The 21,710-nt window shown below is 36.9% G+C and overlaps 1 protein-coding gene across 1 annotated transcript in view; it reads left to right on the top strand.

Annotated features, from left to right (window-relative positions):
- The window catches only part of LOC107566247 (follistatin-related protein 4-like), a 24,881-nt gene extending 10,701 nt beyond the window's left edge, over positions 1 to 14,180 (top strand). Inside the window, exons 4-10 of the mRNA XM_016251637.1 lie at positions 1,745 to 1,771; positions 5,765 to 5,883; positions 7,282 to 7,416; positions 8,404 to 8,511; positions 11,051 to 11,160; positions 11,325 to 12,012; positions 14,175 to 14,180. Coding sequence (XP_016107123.1) covers positions 1,745 to 1,771; positions 5,765 to 5,883; positions 7,282 to 7,416; positions 8,404 to 8,511; positions 11,051 to 11,160; positions 11,325 to 12,012; positions 14,175 to 14,180 — 1,193 coding nt within the window. The remainder of the gene's footprint in view (positions 1 to 1,744; positions 1,772 to 5,764; positions 5,884 to 7,281; positions 7,417 to 8,403; positions 8,512 to 11,050; positions 11,161 to 11,324; positions 12,013 to 14,174) is intronic.
- The last annotated feature ends 7,530 nt before the right edge of the window (positions 14,181 to 21,710 follow it).

A 21,710-nucleotide genomic window follows, 5' to 3' on the forward strand; every position in this document is an offset into this window, starting at 1 on the left:
CTCTCATAAAACACACCCCGAAGAGGGTGACGCGCGGGGGTGGGGGGGGGGGGGGGGGGGGGGGGATCCAATTGCGATTTACTGGTTAAATATTATGATTGCAGTTTAAAATGCAATTTTTTTGTTCTTGTTTGTAGTGCTGCACAATTTGGCTCAAACTTTATATATCAATATGACTAATAATAATTATTATGATTATTAGAATTACTACATAAAAATATTAAAATAAGAAAAATTACTATCGTAACAACACTGTTTAATTATAAAATAATAATAATAATTATTATTATTATTATTGTTTATTTTGCGGAAAACTGCAGGGTGACCTGTTACCATGCTCGTGGCCTACAACTATAAATCATTAGAAGGATCTAATGCCTGGTTCAGACTACACGATTTTAGCCCGATTTTGCCACGATTTGCTTGACGTAGGGTGTCGTGGGGATTCGTAAACGACAATGGGCGTCAGGACGCAAGATTCCATCGTTTCAGCACGTGTAGTGTGTCGTAGTGGACGACAACTGATTCCATCACGTCAGAAAGACTAGCATGTTTAATTTTTTTCCGTCGTCCACGACGAGTTCTGTCACATTGGTGACGTTGACCAATAGCAGCACAGAAGCTCTTTCATACACAGGTTTCAAACATGGCAAAACGAAAGAGAGATGATGAGAATTATGAGATGGAGGAAAGCTTCGTGGAGCTGTGTCAACAGTACTCCTGCCTGTATGATGTGTCATCGAGGAACTACCACGACAGAACAAAGAAAAAGAAATGCTGGCGAGCTATAGCGGAAGCGCTTCAGCAATGTTTACACTCTTGTTTTTGGAAGTCAGTCGCTAGTTCCGCCTTCTCGATGGCATCACACGCGTCGTTAAAGACGGCACGCGATGAATGGTCGGGAAGCAACGTGTAGTCTGACATGTTTCTTGTCCACGACACAAGATTTTAGGAGTCAAAATTTGTACTTATTAAAGTTTAGTATAATATTTCAATCTGACACAGTGACTATAGTGACCAACAAAAATATCGTGTCGTCTGAACCCGGCATAAGGTTTTATATTATGATAAAAATCTGAGACAGCAATGTCTTAATTTGTGTCAGGAGGTATGCAAAATAAAAAATGGAATCCATGCATTTAATGTGAAATATGAGCCTCTTACTGTATGCATCCTCTGAAGAAAAAAAACTCTGTAAACTTCTGTACAATGAAGAAAAACATAACAACAGTGCAACAATATATGATTTTTCCTGTGTTCTTCTATAAGAATAAAGTATATTTATAATGCATAGCTCATTAACATAATATTTATTACAATATAGTATACTATAAAATAATATATTTTCTATCTCATTGATATCACAAATGGACATTATACAGTGAGTTTGGCATGAAACGGTTATTAAATGTTCTCTTTCGTTGAAGTCGAAGTGATCGTGCCGCTCTGATCACATTGCTGCGCTTCATGAAACGTGCTTCGCAAAAAATATCAGCCTTTGCGATTTCATAATTGCACTAAGCCAAATCGCGATTTTAATCCCTCCAGCAGCCCATCTGCACCTCCATCGACATTATTTCTAATGCAACTAATTCTTTAAGCTTCCCAGAGGATCGTATTAATGTAAAATCACTCTTATTACAGTTACACATACTGTAAACGTCCAGAGTGAAGTCAGTCTCATCAGTGTGCTTCTCTGCTGTTCACTAACTATCTTCTGTGTTTCCTCATGCTGTCCATCTAGTGGCCAACATTCTCTGGAGGGAGGAAGGTAAATCTGCTTGATACTCGTGTCCGATTATCTGTCTGATTAATGTTCATGTTGCAAAAACTATAACAAACATTTTGAGAGACACTTTGATAACTTTGTGTGAAATAAATTTATTGCTGAAAGAAATCCAGGCATATTTGAAGCATGCGTTAATGTGCATTAATGTAACAGTAAAGGCACTAGAATGCACAGAAGCTCATGACTTTATTACAGCACACCTGCAGAAACCCAGTTATCAAAGAACTCTCACATGTTTGCTTTGATCATCACATGTCACGTCATAATAGCGGTTTATGTTACACTCTGTCTTGTATGACTAATCACTCAGTGTGTCTTGTGCATACAGAAGGGTTTCTAAAAATGTAGGCCATATGTGACCCTGGAGCACAAAAGCAGTGTTAAGTCGCTGGGGGATATTTGTAGCAATAGCCAACAATACATTGTGTGAGTCAAAATTATAGATTTTTCTTTTATTCCAAAAATCATTAGGATATTAAGTAAAGATCATGTTCCATGAAGATATTTTGTAAATTTCCTACCGTAAATATATCAAAACTTAATTTTTGATTAGTGATATGCATTGCTAAGAACTTCATTTGGACAACTTTAAAGATGATTTTCTCAATATTTAGATTTTTTTGCACCCTCAGATTCCAGATTTTCAAATAGTTGTAACAAACCATACATCAATGGAAAGCTTATTTTTCCAGCTTTCAGATGATGTATAAATCTCAATTTCGAAGAATTGACCCTTATGACTGGTTTTGTGGTCCAGGGTCACATATATACATGTTCATTGATGGAACAACACATTTTGAGTTCAAGTAAATTATAAAACTGGTTTGTTTAGTTTAAAATCTTGTCTAAGGTGGTGAGGGGGATATGTTTTGCATAACATCTCATTCAAAACAATCACTTCAGCAAAGTTTACCGTTTTCTGTATATTTTACAGAATATTTTCTGTTAATTTATGCAGAAAAATATTTAAATATATAAATATTTAAAAATATAATAAAAAAGTAAATATTCTGAAAGCTTTTTACACTGCTTGAGGGAAATCTCTTAATTGTATATGGCTTTACAGTAGTAACAATAAATAGGTTTTATGATCAATTAGTTTTAAATATGATGGTTTCATTATAAATATGGTGATTGTCTCTAAGGTGGACACTAATTTAATAAATGGCATTAACCATCTGAATCCAGTATTATTTTAGTATCATTGAGATACTATTATATTTTCAATTTGCTTTTTTTCTGCTTTCATGTCATGTATTTTAGTTATAGTTTTACAAATTTTATTGTGCATTTTATCATTTTTACAAGTGTTTGATGTTTTTAAATCTTTACATAGTTTTTATTAATTTAATAATTCATTCTGTTTTAATTGTAGTCATTTTAGTACATCAAGTTAAAGTAAATTGTTAACCTGCTGAAATAAAATGTGTAAATTTTTTTGTTCAATATGCTAACTGTAATAACCCTGTCTGAATCCAACCAACAAATAAAAAAGTCAGGCATCTGATTATTATCATGTAAATTATTGTGCCTTTGGCCCCAACAGCAGAGGTGCTTTTTACCACAAATACCACACTTTTACATATTCTTCCATTATTGAATAACTCTTGATTTAATCTTGAACAAAACTGAAAATCAACAACAAGACCTCTGTCTCAAAATTGCTAATTTTATTGACTATTGTTTGCTACACACCCCGATGCAACTTTAGTCGTGTTTTAGCCTATGTGTGACATTTGATTAGTCTCCAGCTTAAGCTGTTTAGATATTAAAGGGGTCATATGATGCTGCTAAAAAGAACATTATTTTGTGTATTTGGTGTAATGAAATGTGTTTATGTGGTTTAAGGTTCAAAAAACACATTATTTTCCACATACTGTACATTATTGTTTCTCCTCTATGCCCCGCCTTTCTGAAACACGTCGATTTTTACAAAGCTCATCGGTCTGAAAAAGCGAGGTGTGCTGTGATTGGCCAGCCATACAGTACGTTGTGATTGGCCGAATACCTCAAGCATGTGATGGAAATGTTACGCCCCTCACCATACTGTGATGATGCCGTGTCCGGCCGGAGCGACGAGACAAAACCATTAAAACCCATTATAAACTGTGAGGAATGGCGGGAGGGTTAGAGTGAGCAGAGGCAGTGGGCTTGAGAACGGCGCAGCCTGCGATTTCGACGAAGGAGCGTCCGGAAGGACATGTGACGACTCCTGGCTGGACTCCGCTTCGTCCACGGTGAAAGCCGATCCGGCGATCCACAGCACAAAGTTGTAGTATGTCCTCAACGACCAGCACAGATCAGCTCCAGGCATGACGAAGCAGATATCATCCTCTTTTGGAAGACCAAACAAAGTAGTTTCGCTTTCACAACGAAGCACACAGCGTCTTTACAACATGGCGGCGGAAACAACAAAACTACAGCGAGAATAAAAGTTACGCCTTCTTTCTTTGCGTGAACATTTGGGCGGCGTTATGCAAATCATCCCACATCATGATGTAGATATGTGGGGGCGTGTTAGAACGAGACGTGTTAGGTAGGTGTGGCTGACTCTTAACTTTGATAAAGAATATCTCTTTGGATTTGAGACTTTAGTCTTTGCAACTTTACAGATCTTCTTTATGCACCAAGAGCTTGTAACACTCCAAAGAGAAAGGAAAACTTGAAATCGCATCTTATGACCCCTTTAAAATTCAAGTCTTACACAGTATTCACAACACAGTCTCATGACAGTTTTAAATTTTTTTGCAAATTGGTAGCGATTACGACCTGCTCACACCCCGCTCCGAAGTTCAGCTACATGCTTACTTTTTTTATACAAATTATACACACTTCTACAGTACATGCCCCATCGAAGCCCCTTTCCACCACTGAATAAAAGATACAAAAGGTAACTGCAACTTTTTATCTCATAATTCTAACTTTTACATATCGCAATTTTGACTTATTTTCTCAGAATTCATCCACAATTGTGAGTCAAAGTCATGTGTGATGCAATTGTATGGAAGGCCGTTTCTGCCACTGACTTAAAATAAAAAAGAGGTAATTACGATTTTCTCACAATTGCAATTTGCATCTTGCAATTCTGACTTTATTTCTCAGAATTGTGTGATATAAACCCCGCAATTCAGATGTTCTTTTTCAAAATTGTGAGATATACCCAGAGGAAAAATGTATTGCTCAGTGGTGGCTATTCCTAAGCTCAGGAGACTTGGATGAGATTCTCATATAAATCTCTCATTTTAGTATCAACAGATGTTTCAACTAAAATTCCTTAGGAGAAATAGAAGTAGACACAAATGAGACTTGAGAAATATTTGAGAGAAAAAAAAGAAGAGTCTTTTGATTTTTCTATCCTAAACTCGCAATTGTTATAAAGCTAGAAGTTATAATTGTTATAATTTGTAAAGTCAGAATTGTGGGATATAAAGTTGCAATTTGTGTGTTATAACCAAGCGGCAACCTCCCGCTCTCTCTCTCGAAAAGAAGTCAGAATTGTTAGATATAACCTGAAATTGCAAGAAAAAGAATTCAGAATTGTGAGACAAAAAGTCGCAATTACCTTTATGATTTTTGATTTAGTGGCAGAAACGGGCTTCTACACAAATCAGTGCCTGCGGATGATCATTAGGAGCAGTCATCCACCATCTCGACCGATGGAGATGACCGCCAGCACTGATCACATGCAGCTTACCTGCAACTGTGTGTTTTTACACCTTCTGCTTCCTGACAGCATGACAACTCTGTGCTGCCGCTCCACTGATGTGACCACGCTAATTAGCAGCTGTTGTTTGCTGCCAGCTGACAGACCTGCAAATGCACTTTTTGGAGAGGTTTCAGGAGATTTTAATAGTCTCTGCTGTCTGACCGTATGACAGCTGCATTGTTTGATGCCGTGGCACACCGTTCGCTGTTGTTCTCTCTGAGGGAAGAGTGTGCATGTAATGGCGTGTGCGATGTTGTGTGTGCTTGCAGGGCTCAGTGTGGGGAACATGTTCTACGTGTTCTCCAGCGAAGGGATCACCGTACTGCAGCCCGGCAACTGTGAGATTCGCAGACGCATCCCACGGACAGAGAAGATTCTGGGTAGTTATGTAAGTGCTGGTTCAAACCCAAAATAAAAGACAGTAATAGGAGTATTTATTATGTTTAATGCCAATGAAGCTTGAATGTTTTAGGACTGTTTGTTAAGATTATTTTCACATTCTTCAACCCCCAAAGTTCCTATTGCTGCAAAAACAAAACATTATCATTAGTTTAATATACTACTGTTCAAAAAATAAAGATTAGTCAGATTTTTTGGTGACACTTTACGTAAAGCCTTTATGTACAATGCATTATAAAAGTGTTTATAATGTATATTGTAATGCATTATCTTTTCATAATTAATTGTTGCCAGTTTCAATGCATTATTGCAATGCATTTGAAGGTTTGTTTGTCATGTGTTTCAATGTATAATACTTTCTAAAGGTGCAACAATGAATAGGTAAGTATTATAATGTATAACTGTAGTCATAATTATTAATGAGATCATACAATGTATTATAAGGCATAATGCATAAAAAAAATTATAATGCATTATATGGCTTTCAGTACAATGTTGTTGATTTTTTTAAATAAATTAATACTTTTATTCATTTTAAATTGATCAAAAGGGACAGCAAAAGACATTTATAATGTTACAAAAGATTTCAATTTCAAATTAAATGCTGTTCTTTTGAACTTTCTATTCAACCGTGAATCCTGAAAAATAGAATGTATCACGGTTTCAAAAAAAAAATATATGAAGCAGCACAACGGTTTTCAACATTGATAATAATCAGAAATGTTTCATATTAGAATGATTTCTGAAGGATCATGTGAGACTGAAGACTGGAGTAATGATGCTGAAAATTCAGCTTTGATCACAGGAATAAATTACATTTGAACAGATATTCACATAGAAAACAGTTCTTTTGGATTGTAATAATATTTCACAATATTACTGTTTATACAGTCATTTTTGATCAAATAAATGCCGCTTTGGAGAGCAAAAGAGAAAAAAATTGTAGTGCATCTACATCCAGATGCTTTGTTTAAACAATATTATTGTCATAAAGTAGTTAAATAAGAAAATAAATTGTTTAATAATCACGAATAGGTGCAAAACATAATTTCTTATTCGGTTCTTTTCATTTGGAGGTGAACATGTTTTGACATTCTTAAAAACAAAGGTCTCATTTTTTCGCAGTGATGCCATAGAAGAACCATTTTTGGTCCCCAAAGAACCTTCCAGTGAACAGTTCCTAAAAGAACCATTTCTTTTTAGTGTGAAGCTCATTTTAATAATCTAAAGGGCTTTTTTGTACTATAAAGAACCTTTTGTGCAGTGGCCATGTTCCATGGATGTTAAAGGTTCTTCATGGAACCATTAACGCCAATAAAGAACCTTCATTTTGCAAGTGCACAGACAAAAACATTGGTTCAAGCACGTGTCCATATTTTCCCTGCAGGACGAACTGTGTCCCAGAAGCACGGAGTGTGTATGGGCGTCAGCGGTCAGTGTGAGGGACAAGTACGTGTACGTGTCTCAGCCGCTTCAGAACAGACTGCTGCTGATCGACACACAGGCGCAGAGAGTCGTGCAGGTGAGGGCGCGTCCGTCTTCAGCCAAACTCAACTCTCATATCTCATTAGAGTTCCCAATAGCCGTCATCAGTGCTGGGTCGATCACTTACTGTTACCGATTCCAGATTACATGACAAAAATTGTAGTCAGTAATGTAATCCATTACACATTTATGTAATATAATCAGACTCCTTTTTGATTGTTTTTAGATTACTTTTGACCTAACTAGTTTATCAAAATGAAAACAAACTCACTATAACTAAAATTAAGATACAAATTGAAAATATAAAAATAAAAACTGATTCAAAATAATAATAAAAACTATAGTATCTCAATAATACTAAAATAACTCTGCCATGTTCTGACATTTTTCAAATCTATCTAGAAACATTACAAGGTTTGTCTGCTCGGTAATCAATACTTGAAAACTAGAAATATAACAACCAGTGCTAAGTCATATTTAATGATGAGTGAGAGCTTTTTCATTCATGAATCAAACAGTACTGTAAGTTTCTCAGCATCGATGGCTGTGGATCACAAGGCCACGGTAAATCACATGACTGATATTCAGAGCACTTCAGACTGCGAATGTGCTGTTTCACACAGATCAATGAGCAAGCAGCTAATACTGAGTAGCTTACATTTACACACAGTTTTGCTGGTCTGTTTTTGCTTCGACAATGAAATTGGTTTAAAAATAATTTGATGAAGGAAACGTCTAGGTTACTTGTGTAACCCTCGTTCCCTGAAGGAGGGAACGGAGACGTTACGTCAGTGACTGACGAATTGGATCCACTGACGTAACGTTGAACGTGACTGACTGAATGGGAACTCAGAGACTCAACGGTTGGCTCTGCTCTGGCTTCATTTGGAGCTTACATTCATTCTGAAAGTGTTCGCAGTGAAAGTGCACCCTTTATTATGACATTGCCAAAATAAATCACAGTGAGTGCTTCACTCATAACAAGCAAACTGGATGAATTTCCCCTCTTGTGTTGGAATGACAGGCTGTGGAAACGGACGCCATGCCCGTCAAACTCTTCTACGACAAATCTCACGATCAGCTGTGGCTGTTGAGCTGGAGAGACCTGCTGAAGTCCCGCTCTACACTGCAGGTGACACTCACAAAGCCTGAACTGTCTACATGGAAAATATTGTTTCTAGTTTTGGGCTGAATTATGATTCATCCAGTTCGTTCCTAAAGACTCTCAAGTAAATTAGAGCGCTCACATATTCATTGGGGTTATGAGAGGCTGTTTATCTGCTAACACTCTGTATAACACATTCAGGTCCGTTTTGACCTTAAAGAGATACATAAAAATGTCTAAAAATGCTTAGTTTTTAGTAATGGAACAAAACTTTGCAAATGCTTTCAGACCCTCAATATACTTTTTTGTTTGTTTGTTTTGTTTTTTTCCCCCACATTTCTTAGTGAGAGAGAGAGAGAGAGAGAGAGAGAGAGAGAGAGAGAGAATCAGTTTTTTTTATTACTTTTTAATTATTACAAAAAGGGGGTAAATGCAGTAATATCATGGTAACATTCACTTTCACTCATTAATGAGAAGCTGCTGATTGGATACAATGATCTTTATTAATCTTTGAATCTTAAGTTATGACTGTTTTAGTAAATAACGATTGTTTGGGTCCAAATGGACCCGAAATGTTGAAAATAGTATACAGATTTTGAATGCATTATGAAGATTAATTTCACACTGTAAAAAAAAAGATTTTTTAAATCTTTGTAAACAAAGATGTATGTTGAGTTGAGTATGTTTTACAAGAAAATACCATTTCAATTTTTCTACTTCACAATTTCACGTTTAATTCAGTGTTACGTGAGATTTCTTTGCAGTTGTTTACACAGCAGTTTACTAGCAGTTTCTGAATGAAAATAGATTCTATACTTTTTCAGTGCAGTTCACTGTCAGGTAGGGCTCCTGACTCGAGCTGCAGGCGAATAAGACGCTTTCTGTGGCATGAAGAAAATTTGCCCACTTCCCGCTTTATTCTTTGCCAGGTTTGATCTCGACTGTCCTCATATGTCAGCGCACACGTCTGATAAACACACAGCCTCAAAGACAGAGCAAATGAAAGGCTTTCTATTTAACAAACAATGTGTAATTCCAGCCCCCATACACATGAATAATTCATGTTTTATTAAATAGCGGGAAAGTCCTCAGGTGTGTTTGCTTGTTCAGCATGCCCACAGAATAATGAAGGCGTTCGCTATGAATCACTCAGAAATGCTAAAGAGCACTTTTAGAGGGAAGCTGCATAATCAGCTGCACGGGATATGGATTCACACCACAAATAAACAGCTTGATAATATTCGACTCATTTCGAATGCGAGTAATTGACCCGGGCACGGGCAATTTGTCGGGCCTGGAGGCAGTGCTCAGCTCGAGAGGTGAAATATCAAACCCATTTTTTAAATGGCTCAGAACATCTGAGTCAAACATCTGAACCTGTTTGTCAGTTCATTAGATTAAACAAATGAGGAGAGATAGAGCCGCATGTGTGCGCTTGGCTCTGATCCTGCACTCATCACATTCACAAATTAAGAACTCATCGTTTGCATACATAATCATCTGCACTGGCCACTTGTTATGAAGCCAACAGTGGCTTTTTTAATCAACTTTCTAAGCGCTTTTAATATAATCATTGTGAATTCTAAACTTAACTTCCAATAACATTATACTTTTTGGTAGTATCTGTTGGGTAACAAGTGAATGTACTAAAACCTTTATTAATATAATGTAAGGTGAGTGTCTAATAGCAATCCCATATTTGCCGTTTCATAATTGCCTTATTATATAAAAATTGTTGTAAATACATTAAATATCCTATAACACATATGGCATGGAAAATGCCTTTACAAAACTAAATGTGCTTCATTTTAGTGAATGTGCACTTGTAGTGTACTTAAAAGTATGTTTAAAAAAAACTACTTGAAGATATTAATGAAATGTGCACTTAAAGAGAGTTCACTTTCATGTCTGTTTCTTAACACTCTTAAGTACACTTTTAAAATGTGCACTTTGTTAAAATGCGACCAGAAAAGAAGCGAGGTGTCACCTTCAGTATGATACATGATAATTAACTATAAAGGGAGTAGGGAAAACATTATAGACATGATTAAACACTTGGCATGAAGGCCGTATGGCAGTATTACACCACTACAGAAAATTCATAAATTATATTATTAATAAACAGTACATTCATGAATGCTATTATATACTGTATATACACACACACATATATATCTATCAAAGCAAGAGTCATTGGAGATCTTTGATCTTTTTCTGCTTAGTCTAGTCAGATTTAGGCATAGTTGTACTGTAATTATATAAATATTTAAATTATATAAATCATTTTTTTAATTATTATTATTAGTAGTAGTATTATATGAAATGTTATCATTAAATACTTTACCGTTCAATAGAATTAAGTATCAATAATAAAAATAATACATAAAAACATTATTAATAATAATAATAATACAAATTGCAATGATTTTAATTAAGTTTACACAATTTTTTCTGCCTGTTTTTAATGAAAAATGACACATACAGTTTCATAGCCGGTTTATTTTCTGAAGTCACCAGCCATTGGCCCCGGTTGTAATGTTCTTTTCACTCTTTTCCATTTTTTAAGGTGATCACTTCTGCCAGCGCGGTGGAGCAGAGTCAAATCATCCGTACTCCATTTGAAAGAGTGGAGGACTTCTACATCCCTCCCACCAACCTCATTATCACCCACGTAAGGTACGAAACGATCGTCACTGCTCAGTGTGCATGACCTCTGCCAGATTTTCCACATAATTCTTCCAAAAATGGGAAGCGAGCAAATGACGGTTGTAATTAAAAGTGCAACACTTAATAAATCTGCAGAAAGATCATTAACCTGTCTTTGACCATTGTCATCTCAGGTTTGGCTTTGTCTACTTAAAATCGGAGCCTGCGGTGCATAAAATCGACCTTGAGACCCTCCGTCTCATCAAGACCATCAGTCTGAAGAACTACAGCTGTATCCCAGCCAGCATGGCCTACACTCATTTAAGCGGCTACTATTTTATCGAGTGCCAAGTCGAGGACCGTTCGGGTCCGAGCTCACAGCTTCTCATCGACAGTGTAAGCGATGCGGTCATTGGACCCAATCCCAACATCAACGGCCAGCCATTCATCTCTCCAGACGGCCGCTTCGTCGTCTCCGTGGACAAGCGGCACGGAAAGCTCCAAGTCCAGACCGTCTCCTTCAGCGGCGAGCTGCGGACGAGCCATGAAGCGGACGTCTCGACTCCCCTCGCAGACTTGGAGTTTCAGCCGTCCTTCACGGAGGCAAACCAGTACGTGGTCGTGGCCTCTTCGTCCCAGGGCTCGAAGCTAGTTTTCTCGGACCTGGCATCGGGAAGAACGAAAGCCCTGGAGAACGTCAAGGATCCGATCCCGGCCACTAGCTGGCCTTGGGGAGACGCCAATAGGGTGGTGGTCTCCAGCGGGGTGTTTGGATGCTACTTGGTCACGTCAGCGGCCGAGTCCCTGTTCGTTCTGGATGGCAAACAGAGCGGCCCTCACTGTGAGGTGTCAGACGTCAAGAGAGGGAACACAGTCAATTCTGTCCGAGCACAAACTTTAGTTTCATTAAAGTATTCCTACATTGATGTATTACATTCAAACACGCAGCCCGAGAATAGAATAGCAAACAACAATGAAAGAAAAGTATATTCTTGTTAAATAAAAATCCACTGTGCTAAATAAAAACTCATCTGGTGCATCAGATTTTTAAAAGGCAACAGAAAACATTCAGTAAATTCGACACATGAACCAAATTAGAGCACTGTTGCACTGAACACACTATCATCACTACTGAGACGACCGCAAGCACAGCTTTAAATCACCCTGTTTGAGACAAAATGGCTAAATTGGCATTTCAATGTGCGTTCAAGCTCAGTCAGATATGCATGACTACAATATTACTTTAGAAAGCCAGATGGTTAGACCTCAGTGAACATTAAACTGGACACAGATACGATCAATTTAAGGCCCAAACAAATCTAATTAAACTCAGTGGGCTAACAATCAATGAATAAATGAGCTCTGCATACAGTATATTAACCATAGAGCGATTTGAGTTTTTGTCCTGTATGTCTGGCTTTTAAAGGGATAGTTCACCCAGAAATTAAAATTGGCTGTTAATGTACTCATCCTCAGGCCATCCAACGTGTAGGTGACTTTTTTCTTCAGTAGAACATTAAGATTTTTAAGTGAAATTGTGGTCCTTTGTGATTCATAATATGCAAGTCAGCAGTTACCGGCACTTAAATAAATAAAAAAAGCATATCAAGGAACACAAAATGAATCCCCGTGGCTCCTGATGATATATTGAAGTCTTATGAAGCAAAACGATCAGTCTGTGCAAGAAACTGAACATTATTTACAACATTATTACCTGTAATCCAGACTCAGGCAACTAGAACCAGTTCACCAAATCGTACAGAATAAAAACTTCTCAAAATATCATCAGGAGCCACGAGTATTAATTTTGTGTTTTTTTTTACTCTTAAGTGCCGGTAGCCACTGACTTGCATTTTACGAATCACCAAGAACCACAGTTTCAGCTAAAAATCTTCTTTACTGTTCTACTGAAGAAAAAGGTCACTTACATCTTGGATGGCCTGAGGGCGAGTAAATTAACAGCAAATTTTCATTTTGGGGTGAACTTCCCTTTAAGGACTGAGTCAGAAAGCTGGATTTAGTCCCAGCCATTGTTTACTCAAAGCAGTGGGTCCGATTTATGGAGGAAATTAATTTAAAAGTTTTTAAGTTAGTTGCGGGAAAAAAATTATCTACATTAAAAGTGGTTTCAAAATCATGTCGCATAAATCTGTTGTTTGTTCAAGACTAAACTAGCTGCACACATTTTGTACAATAATACAGTATTTCCTGCACATAATATGCTGTCCTTTTACAATGTCTGCATTATGCGTGTATGTGTGTGCATGTATTATTTGTTCACAGTTCTTTTTAGCACTGAAATGCCAGCCTGACTTTTGCCAATGAGGCAGAAACGAAGCATCTTGTGCCTCATTGAGTCACATTTAAGTCCACATCCATTTGTCTTCATTATACTCTATTGTCCCCAGACTGTTTCAGCCTGTTCTTGTCCTCGTCATGTACATTTGTTTTTTTCAGTGTGTTATAGACTTGTTCAACACCTCAATCGCTGTTTATGTGCGTCATTAAAACATTTATTATTGTGTTTACCTGAACTGCTGGCAAACTTGAGGCACATGAAGTGCTGTAGCCATTTGCGGTTGCTAATCAAAAGGCCAAGAACCAAAGGCTTTATTTGTTCATTTTTAACTCTTCATTTAGATTATTTATTTATCTGATTTATTCCGATATTTTACTTAACTGAGTGCATTTTTAAATGATTAACAGTATAGCTGTCATGATGTTGGTGTATTTGTTCTGACATGCACCCTCATGCCGGCTTTTATTGCCTAATTCTGTGTGTGTAAGATTTGTTTCTGCCAAAGTACATTGTGTATGGTGAATAAAACCTGGTCCTTAAGTGTGTAAGTTACCACCACTTATTCACATGAATATTACACCAAACACTCTTTCAAACATTTACATTTCAATCATGACAAAATGCCAAGGGCCTAAACTCAATAACGAGAAATTATTTATTTACATGTTTGTATTTGTTTATTTGAAGTAATCTTTAACAGTCTTTGTGCTGGTTAATCTATATCTCTATGCAACACTTTTTTCAGCATTAAGGCAATAACTGTTGAAATATTGATGTTTTGCAACTGAGTAATGGCAGTAATTGCTACTTTTTTGACGATTGATTGATTGATTTTTGTCTTTTCTTGTAGTGTAACGGACCACACCAGCAAAGATCTCATCTAGTTCTCAGCTTGTCTCGTGGTCAAGCAGCGCCATGTTTTGTTCATTTGTGTGCGTGTCTGTGTTATGTTAATTTGATTTAATACGTCGTAAAATTGTGAAATGTTACACTTTTCAGAAAGATAGTGGCTTTACTTAATTCACAGATGTGCTTCATGGGATGTAGAACAAAGTTGAAATTTCATGGTCATAATTTTAGTAGACTAAGTATGTGTTAACCTGTAACAAACAAAAAAAATAAAAAAATTCTCCAACAGATTCCTGAGATCCGGATACACCCAAGTGATTTATTAGCATTGGTTGTATAGATACCTTTATTGTATAATGTAAATATAGTGTTGCCTGGGATATATATATATTTATTCCAGTTTTACAATAAAAGATGAGACCAGAACTATTCGCAGTGTGTGACTTTAATGAAATTAAAATCTTTGTTAGAAACAAATACGCTTAGGAAAAAATGTCACAGTAAGTTATGAACCTTTCATTCTTTGACAGTGTACTTTTTTCTTAAATGCAAGTTATGTATAAATTTCAATTCTACTATTTTCACCCAAAATGTTAAAAATGTGCTGTTAATTTACTCGTCCTCAGGCCATCCAAGATGTAGGTGACATTTTTTCTTCAGTAGAACATTAAAGAAGACTTTCAGCTGAAACCGTGGTCCTTGGTGATTCATAAAATGCAAGTCAGCGGCTACCGTCACATGAGTCAAAAAAGCATTTCAAGGAACACAAAATTAATACCCGTGGCTCCTGACGATATATTGAGGTCTTATGAAGTGAAATGATCAGTCTGTGCAAGAAACTGAATATTATTTACAACATTATTGCCTGTGATCCAGAGCCTCAGGCAAACGGTCCGGAGTGATGTCTGGTTTGCGAAACTGGTTGAACTGGTTCTTTTTATGCCGAGTTCACACTGCATGATTTTAGCCCCGATTTTCACTTGCCGACAGATTTTGCAAAATCGCTGACAAATTCGTGAAATCGGAGGCAAATCGGTACTCATTCACACGAGTCACAATCACGTAGTGTGAATTATCAAAGACGCGATCTGAGAGAATCACAGATGACCGTGAAATATTTGCCATGCTATATATCTGGACCTGTTGGCGATTTAAAATCCTGCTGTGTGAAATGAGTTCTGACTGAAAAATACATTGGCGATGACCTACAGCCAATGAGAGAGCAAGATACAGGGCCACGGGAAGTTCAGGGAGGAGTTATTTCCTCATCACTTCTTGCGTGTGTTTGGCTGTGAAGCAGACAGAGTTGTCGGCGATTCTTCCTATTGTGAAGTCATGCAGTGTGTAACCTCCTGTCGCCGATCCATTGTGCAGTGTGAACACAGCAGCAACTGAATGCTACCCCAGATAGTCGTGCAGTGTGAAAACGGTGGTCCAATGACTTTAAAAAAAAAATCATGCAGTATGAATCAGTCTCATGCAGCTCAGATCTACAAGTTACTCAATCAAAACTCACTTTCAGACACCTGACAGTCACCGTGACTGGATATGAGCATGCGTTTATTCACGTTATATGTTTTAGACCTGCAAAACATCCACTTTTCACATCATTATTGGGTGCTTTAATAACATAATTGTGCAAATGTTACATCATGATTACAAAATCAAACTGGTGAATCAATTATTTGAATCAGTCCATTACAACAAACTGTCCAAAAAAAAAAAACAGTTCGTGGAAAATAATCAGATTTCTCCATTTGCCTAGTCTGGATTACAGGTAATCATGTTGTAAACAATATTCAGTTTCTTGCACAGAGTGATCGTTTCGCTTCATAAGACCTCAATATATTGTCAGGAGCCACAAGGATTCATTTTGTGTTGACTGACATGCTTCTTTTTTTTTTGACTCTCAAAGTGAAAGTAGCCGCTGACTTGCTTTTTATGAATCACCAAGGACCACAGCTAAAAAAAAAAGAAAATCTTCTTTACTGTTCTACGGAACTCACCTACATCTTGGATGGCCTGAGGCTGAGAAAATTAACAGCTAATTTTCATTTTTGGGCGAACTTTCCCTTTAAGGGTTAAAATCTGAAACATTAAAATTGAAAGCACAAATGCATTGAGGATGTAAATTTGAGAATCAAACATTTAATCTATTGGTTCATTGGTGTGTTATTGTTCAGGCTTTAAATTCGAGATCTAATAGATGTTTAATTGCACATAAAGATCATTCTGACAATGATTATCTGAACATCTTGACTGATGAATGGCTTCTACACAGAGGTCAGCATTGACAACCTGCTAAAATCTCACTTCATGGTCTTGATAAGGGCATGTGAAGCCTTCCTTTACTCCAGCTCAGCTTAATCTATACGCTTTAGTGTTCGACACACTCCTCAATCTGAAGTAATTATTCACAACAACTCGCCAGTGAAAGATGCTGTCAATAGGCCATCCATCACTGTCGCTGCGGACACACGGGCCGCTTCCTTGCAAATAAATCTCCAGTGTGAGCTTTTTCACGGTAACCTGGAGTGCTTTCTCTGATCAGCTGAGAAAGTACACTAAAAAGACAGATGGCGTTGAAGTCTTTAACAGTTGAGCACATTTCCTTCCCAGAATCTCCTTATTGTTAAAAAAAAAATAATGATATATAACTTTTGTACTGTTATTACACATCTTTAATCGGAGTTTAAATGCATATGATATTGCATATTTATTAAATAACACAGTTATATTGAAATAATTTTGTAGTGAAATTTGAGATTACTTGTCAGGGGTGGAAATTTTTTAACTGGGTGGCGTGTTAGTTTTTATTTTGTTTAAAGATTTTTTTTTTTAGTACTGCCCTCCAGAAGCTACATAAAATGCTTACATGTTTCCCAAAAGACAAAGTCTCTTAATGCATGTTCCTTCTTGAGCATTAGTAAATGCTTTTCACCTTTTGTAATAGTTGTGTACCTTCCCAAGAGTACCTTAATTGTCCTCAGTGTGAAAAGATGGATGTCAAAATCATACAGACACAGCTGGAAAGGGTTCAAATAGGCAGAAGATGCTGGAAAACCAAAGAATGTACAGAACATGGAGGATTTTTCTGAAGAACAGCAGGCAGTTGAACTGATCAGGACAAACAAGGGACTCATGAACAACTATCACAAAAGCAGTCATGGAACATTGAGGGGAGAAAAAAAAAAAAACGGATTAAGATTCAAGAGGATGTAAACTTTTGAACGGGATCATTTTCATAAATTATTTTGTCTTGTGGACAACCCATGCTCATTGAAAATACATGCTTGTGGCAATGTTTCTGCAACACTGATATTACACGTTTCATGGCAGTTTCAAAGGGAAATGTCCAGTGAGTAGTGTTAAAACGTTAATGCTCGATCGTGTGGGAAAATAAAATACACCCTACACCAAACATACATATAATATATGTGTGTGTACCATGTATATATAAAGACACACAGGATATATTTAAAATACAGTCTCATGTATATATTTATATAAATTATATCATATTCTGTATGTGTCTTTATATATACACAGTACACACATTATGTAAACAAACTTATTTTGGATGCGATTAATCATTTGACAACACTAATATATATACACACACATACCTCTTTGTTAAAATTATTAACTTATGGTTTTTTTTAATGGGGTATGTAAACATTTGAGAAGAACTGTAAATGGGATGTTCTAGCCTACAGAAGATTGTGCTTGTGCCAGTTGCAATTGACGAGCGTTAGTAATGTTTATTCTAGACTTTTTAAAAAGTTATATGCAACAGTTTATGGGATAGCCCGGGCTGCGAAATATACATCTGTTGTATCCTTCATAGGCCAAGAAACAAAGGATGCATTGCAAGAGGTGTAAAGTATTTGAGTAAATGTACTTGTATCTTTTTGGATACTCTGTAGTTTTACGGAGCATCAAAGATATTAGCAACTTTTACTCTCTACTTCACTCCATTTTTGAATAAGTATCTGTACTCTTTCCTCTACTACATTTGTAATGAGTGTTGCAATTACACATTACATTGTGTATGTTGTAATAATTTACTTATTTGTAAGGGAATTAATCATTATTAATTCATTCAGGTTTATTTCTAGCTCAGGTTTTAATTTTTACACCATTTCTGGGTTAAAAGGTACTTGGAACAGCATTTACTTTACACTATTTGAAATACGGTTTCAAAAACAATAACTTAAATTATAGGGGGAAAAGCAGATTTCTTGTACTTTATTTAAATGGTTGCTGTTTGCCTATTATTATTATTAATAATAAGTCACCATATTTGTGGATTTACCAAAAAATCCTCTTAAAAGAGCCAGGGTGGGGGTGGGGGTGGAAATTTTTTAACTGGGTGGCGTGTTAGTTTTTATTTTGTTTAAAGATTTTTTTTTTTAGTACTGCCCTCCAGAAGCTACATAAAATGCTTACATGTTTCCCAAAAGACAAAGTCTCTTAATGCATGTTCCTTCTTGAGCATTAGTAAATGCTTTTCACCTTTTGTAATAGTTGTGTACCTTCCCAAGAGTACCTTAATTGTCCTCAGTGTGAAAAGATGGATGTCAAAATCATACAGACACAGCTGGAAAGGGTTCAAATAGGCAGAAGATGCTGGAAAACCAAAGAATGTACAGAACATGGAGGATTTTTCTGAAGAACAGCAGGCAGTTGAACTGATCAGGACAAACAAGGGACTCATGAACAACTATCACAAAAGCAGTCATGGAACATTGAGGGGAGAAAAAAAAAAAAACGGATTAAGATTCAAGAGGATGTAAACTTTTGAACGGGATCATTTTCATAAATTATTTTGTCTTGTGGACAACCCATGCTCATTGAAAATACATGCTTGTGGCAATGTTTCTGCAACACTGATATTACACGTTTCATGGCAGTTTCAAAGGGAAATGTCCAGTGAGTAGTGTTAAAACGTTAATGCTCGATCGTGTGGGAAAATAAAATACACCCTACACCAAACATACATATACGTGTGTGTACATATATAAAGACACACACAGGATATATTTAAAATACATTCACATGTATATATTTATATAAATTATATCATATATTCTGTATGTGTGTGTCTTTATATATACACAGTAAATATACACAGTACACACATTATGTAAACAAACTTATTTTGGATGCGATTAATCATTTGACAGCACTAATATATATATATATATATATACATACACACACCTCTTACTTTTGTTAATTATTAACTTATGGGTTTTTTTTTATGGGGTATGTAAACATTTGAGAAGAACTGTAAATGGGATGTTCTAGCCTACAGAGGATTGTGCCAGCTGCAATTGACGAGTGTTAGTAATGTTTATTCTAGACTTTTTAAAAAGTTATATGCAACAGTTTATGGGATAGCCCGGGCTGCGAAAGATACATCTGTTGTATCCTTCATAGGCCAAGAAACAAAGGATGCATTGCAAGAGGTGTAAAGTATTTGAGTAAATGTACTTTTGTATATTTTTGGATACTCTGTAGTTTTACGGAGCATCAAAGATATTAGCAACTTTTACTCTCTACTTCACTCCATTTTTGAATAAGTATCTGTACTCTTTCCTCTACTACATTTGTAATGAGTGTTGCAATTACACATTACATTGTGTATGTCATTTCTGTGTGGTATGCAAGACTCTCTCGCTAGCTCTCTTTGAAAGGAAGGGACGTGACATGAGTCCAAGAATGGTGTCCCATACTCTGAATTTGTGCTCTGCATTTCACCCATCGTGCACAGACAGCAGTAAGTAGTGAGCACACACATACACACACACCTGGAGCAGTGAGCAACCATTTTTGCTGTGGCACCTGGGGAGCAGTTGGGTGTTCGGTGCCTTTCTTAAGGGTCTCACCTCAGTCGTGGTATTGAAGGTGGAAGAGAGCACTGGTCATTCACTTCATCCCCCACCTACAATCCCTGGCAGTTCCAAGAATCTGTCATGGAATTTTCTTGAGGCAATATTGAAGATCCAATAGCAGCTTTATTGTAGTTCCAGACAATGATCCAAAAAACAAAGTAACAGGCAAAAACACTGACAAAAGGTCTTCCAAAAGCATAGAATCCATAAACACAGAGTAACGGAAGGCACAAGGAAACAGAACACAATACTGCAGCAACCAAAGACACAGACCAAAGGATATAAATACAGGTGAGCTGAGTCTCACATAATCGCACACAGCTGAGGATAATGGACCAATAATCAGAGCAAGGGTGATGGGAACTGAAGTCCACAATCAATGGGCAATGATCTGGGAGGAGTGCCCTCTGGTGGCTTTCATGGGCACTTCATCAGATGACTGTCAAGTCAAGTCAAGTCACCTTTATTTATATAGCGCTTTTAACAATACAGATTGTGACAAAGCAACTGAACAGCATTAATTAGGAAAAACTGGTCATTCACTTCATCCCCCACCTACAATCCCTGGCAGTTCCAAGAATCTGTCATGGAATTTTCTTGAGGCAATATTGAAGATCCAATAGCAGCTTTATTGTAGTTCCAGACAATGATCCAAAAAACAAAGTAACAGGCAAAAACACTGACAAAAGGTCTTCCAAAAGCATAGAATCCATAAACACAGAGTAACGGAAGGCACAAGGAAACAGAACACAATACTGCAGCAACCAAAGACACAGACCAAAGGATATAAATACAGGTGAGCTGAGTCTCACATAATCGCACACAGCTGAGGATAATGGACCAATAATCAGAGCAAGGGTGATGGGAACTGAAGTCCACAATCAATGGGCAATGATCTGGGAGGAGTGCCCTCTGGTGGCTTTCATGGGCACTTCATCAGATGACTGTCAAGTCAAGTCAAGTCACCTTTATTTATATAGCGCTTTTAACAATACAGATTGTGACAAAGCAACTGAACAGCATTAATTAGGAAAATAGTGTCAATAATGCAAAATGACAATAATAAACACTCATTTTTCAGTTAAAGACAGTTCATCATTGAATTCAGTGATGTCAACATCCAGCTCAGTTCAGTTTAAATAATATCTTTGCAATCAAGTCAACGATATCGCAAATGAAGTGTCCCCAACTAAGCAAGCCAGAGGCGACAGCGGCAAGGAACCAAAACTCCATCAGTGACAGAATGGAGAAAAAACCTTGGGAGAAACCAGGCTCAGTCGGGGGGCCAGTTCTCCTCTGACCAGACGAACCAGCAGTACAGAAAAATCAATATAAGACGTAATAAAACAGACGATGAATAATATTAACAGCAATTATTATATGATGCAATCAAACTTATAGCAAAAGGTGGTAGTTCTGTATGTTGTTTCAGGGTTGGCATCATCTGAGGTCCTCTGAGGAGTTGCATCATCTCTTCTCAGGTGTTCTGGATCCAGACCGAAGCTTGTGTAAATCCTAGTTACCACGGGATGTCA

This window comes from Sinocyclocheilus grahami, unplaced genomic scaffold (assembly GCF_001515645.1).
Source record: "Sinocyclocheilus grahami isolate Dianchi unplaced genomic scaffold, SAMN03320097.WGS_v1.1 scaffold1063.1, whole genome shotgun sequence".
In the NCBI taxonomy this organism is placed as follows: Eukaryota; Metazoa; Chordata; class Actinopteri; order Cypriniformes; family Cyprinidae; genus Sinocyclocheilus; species Sinocyclocheilus grahami.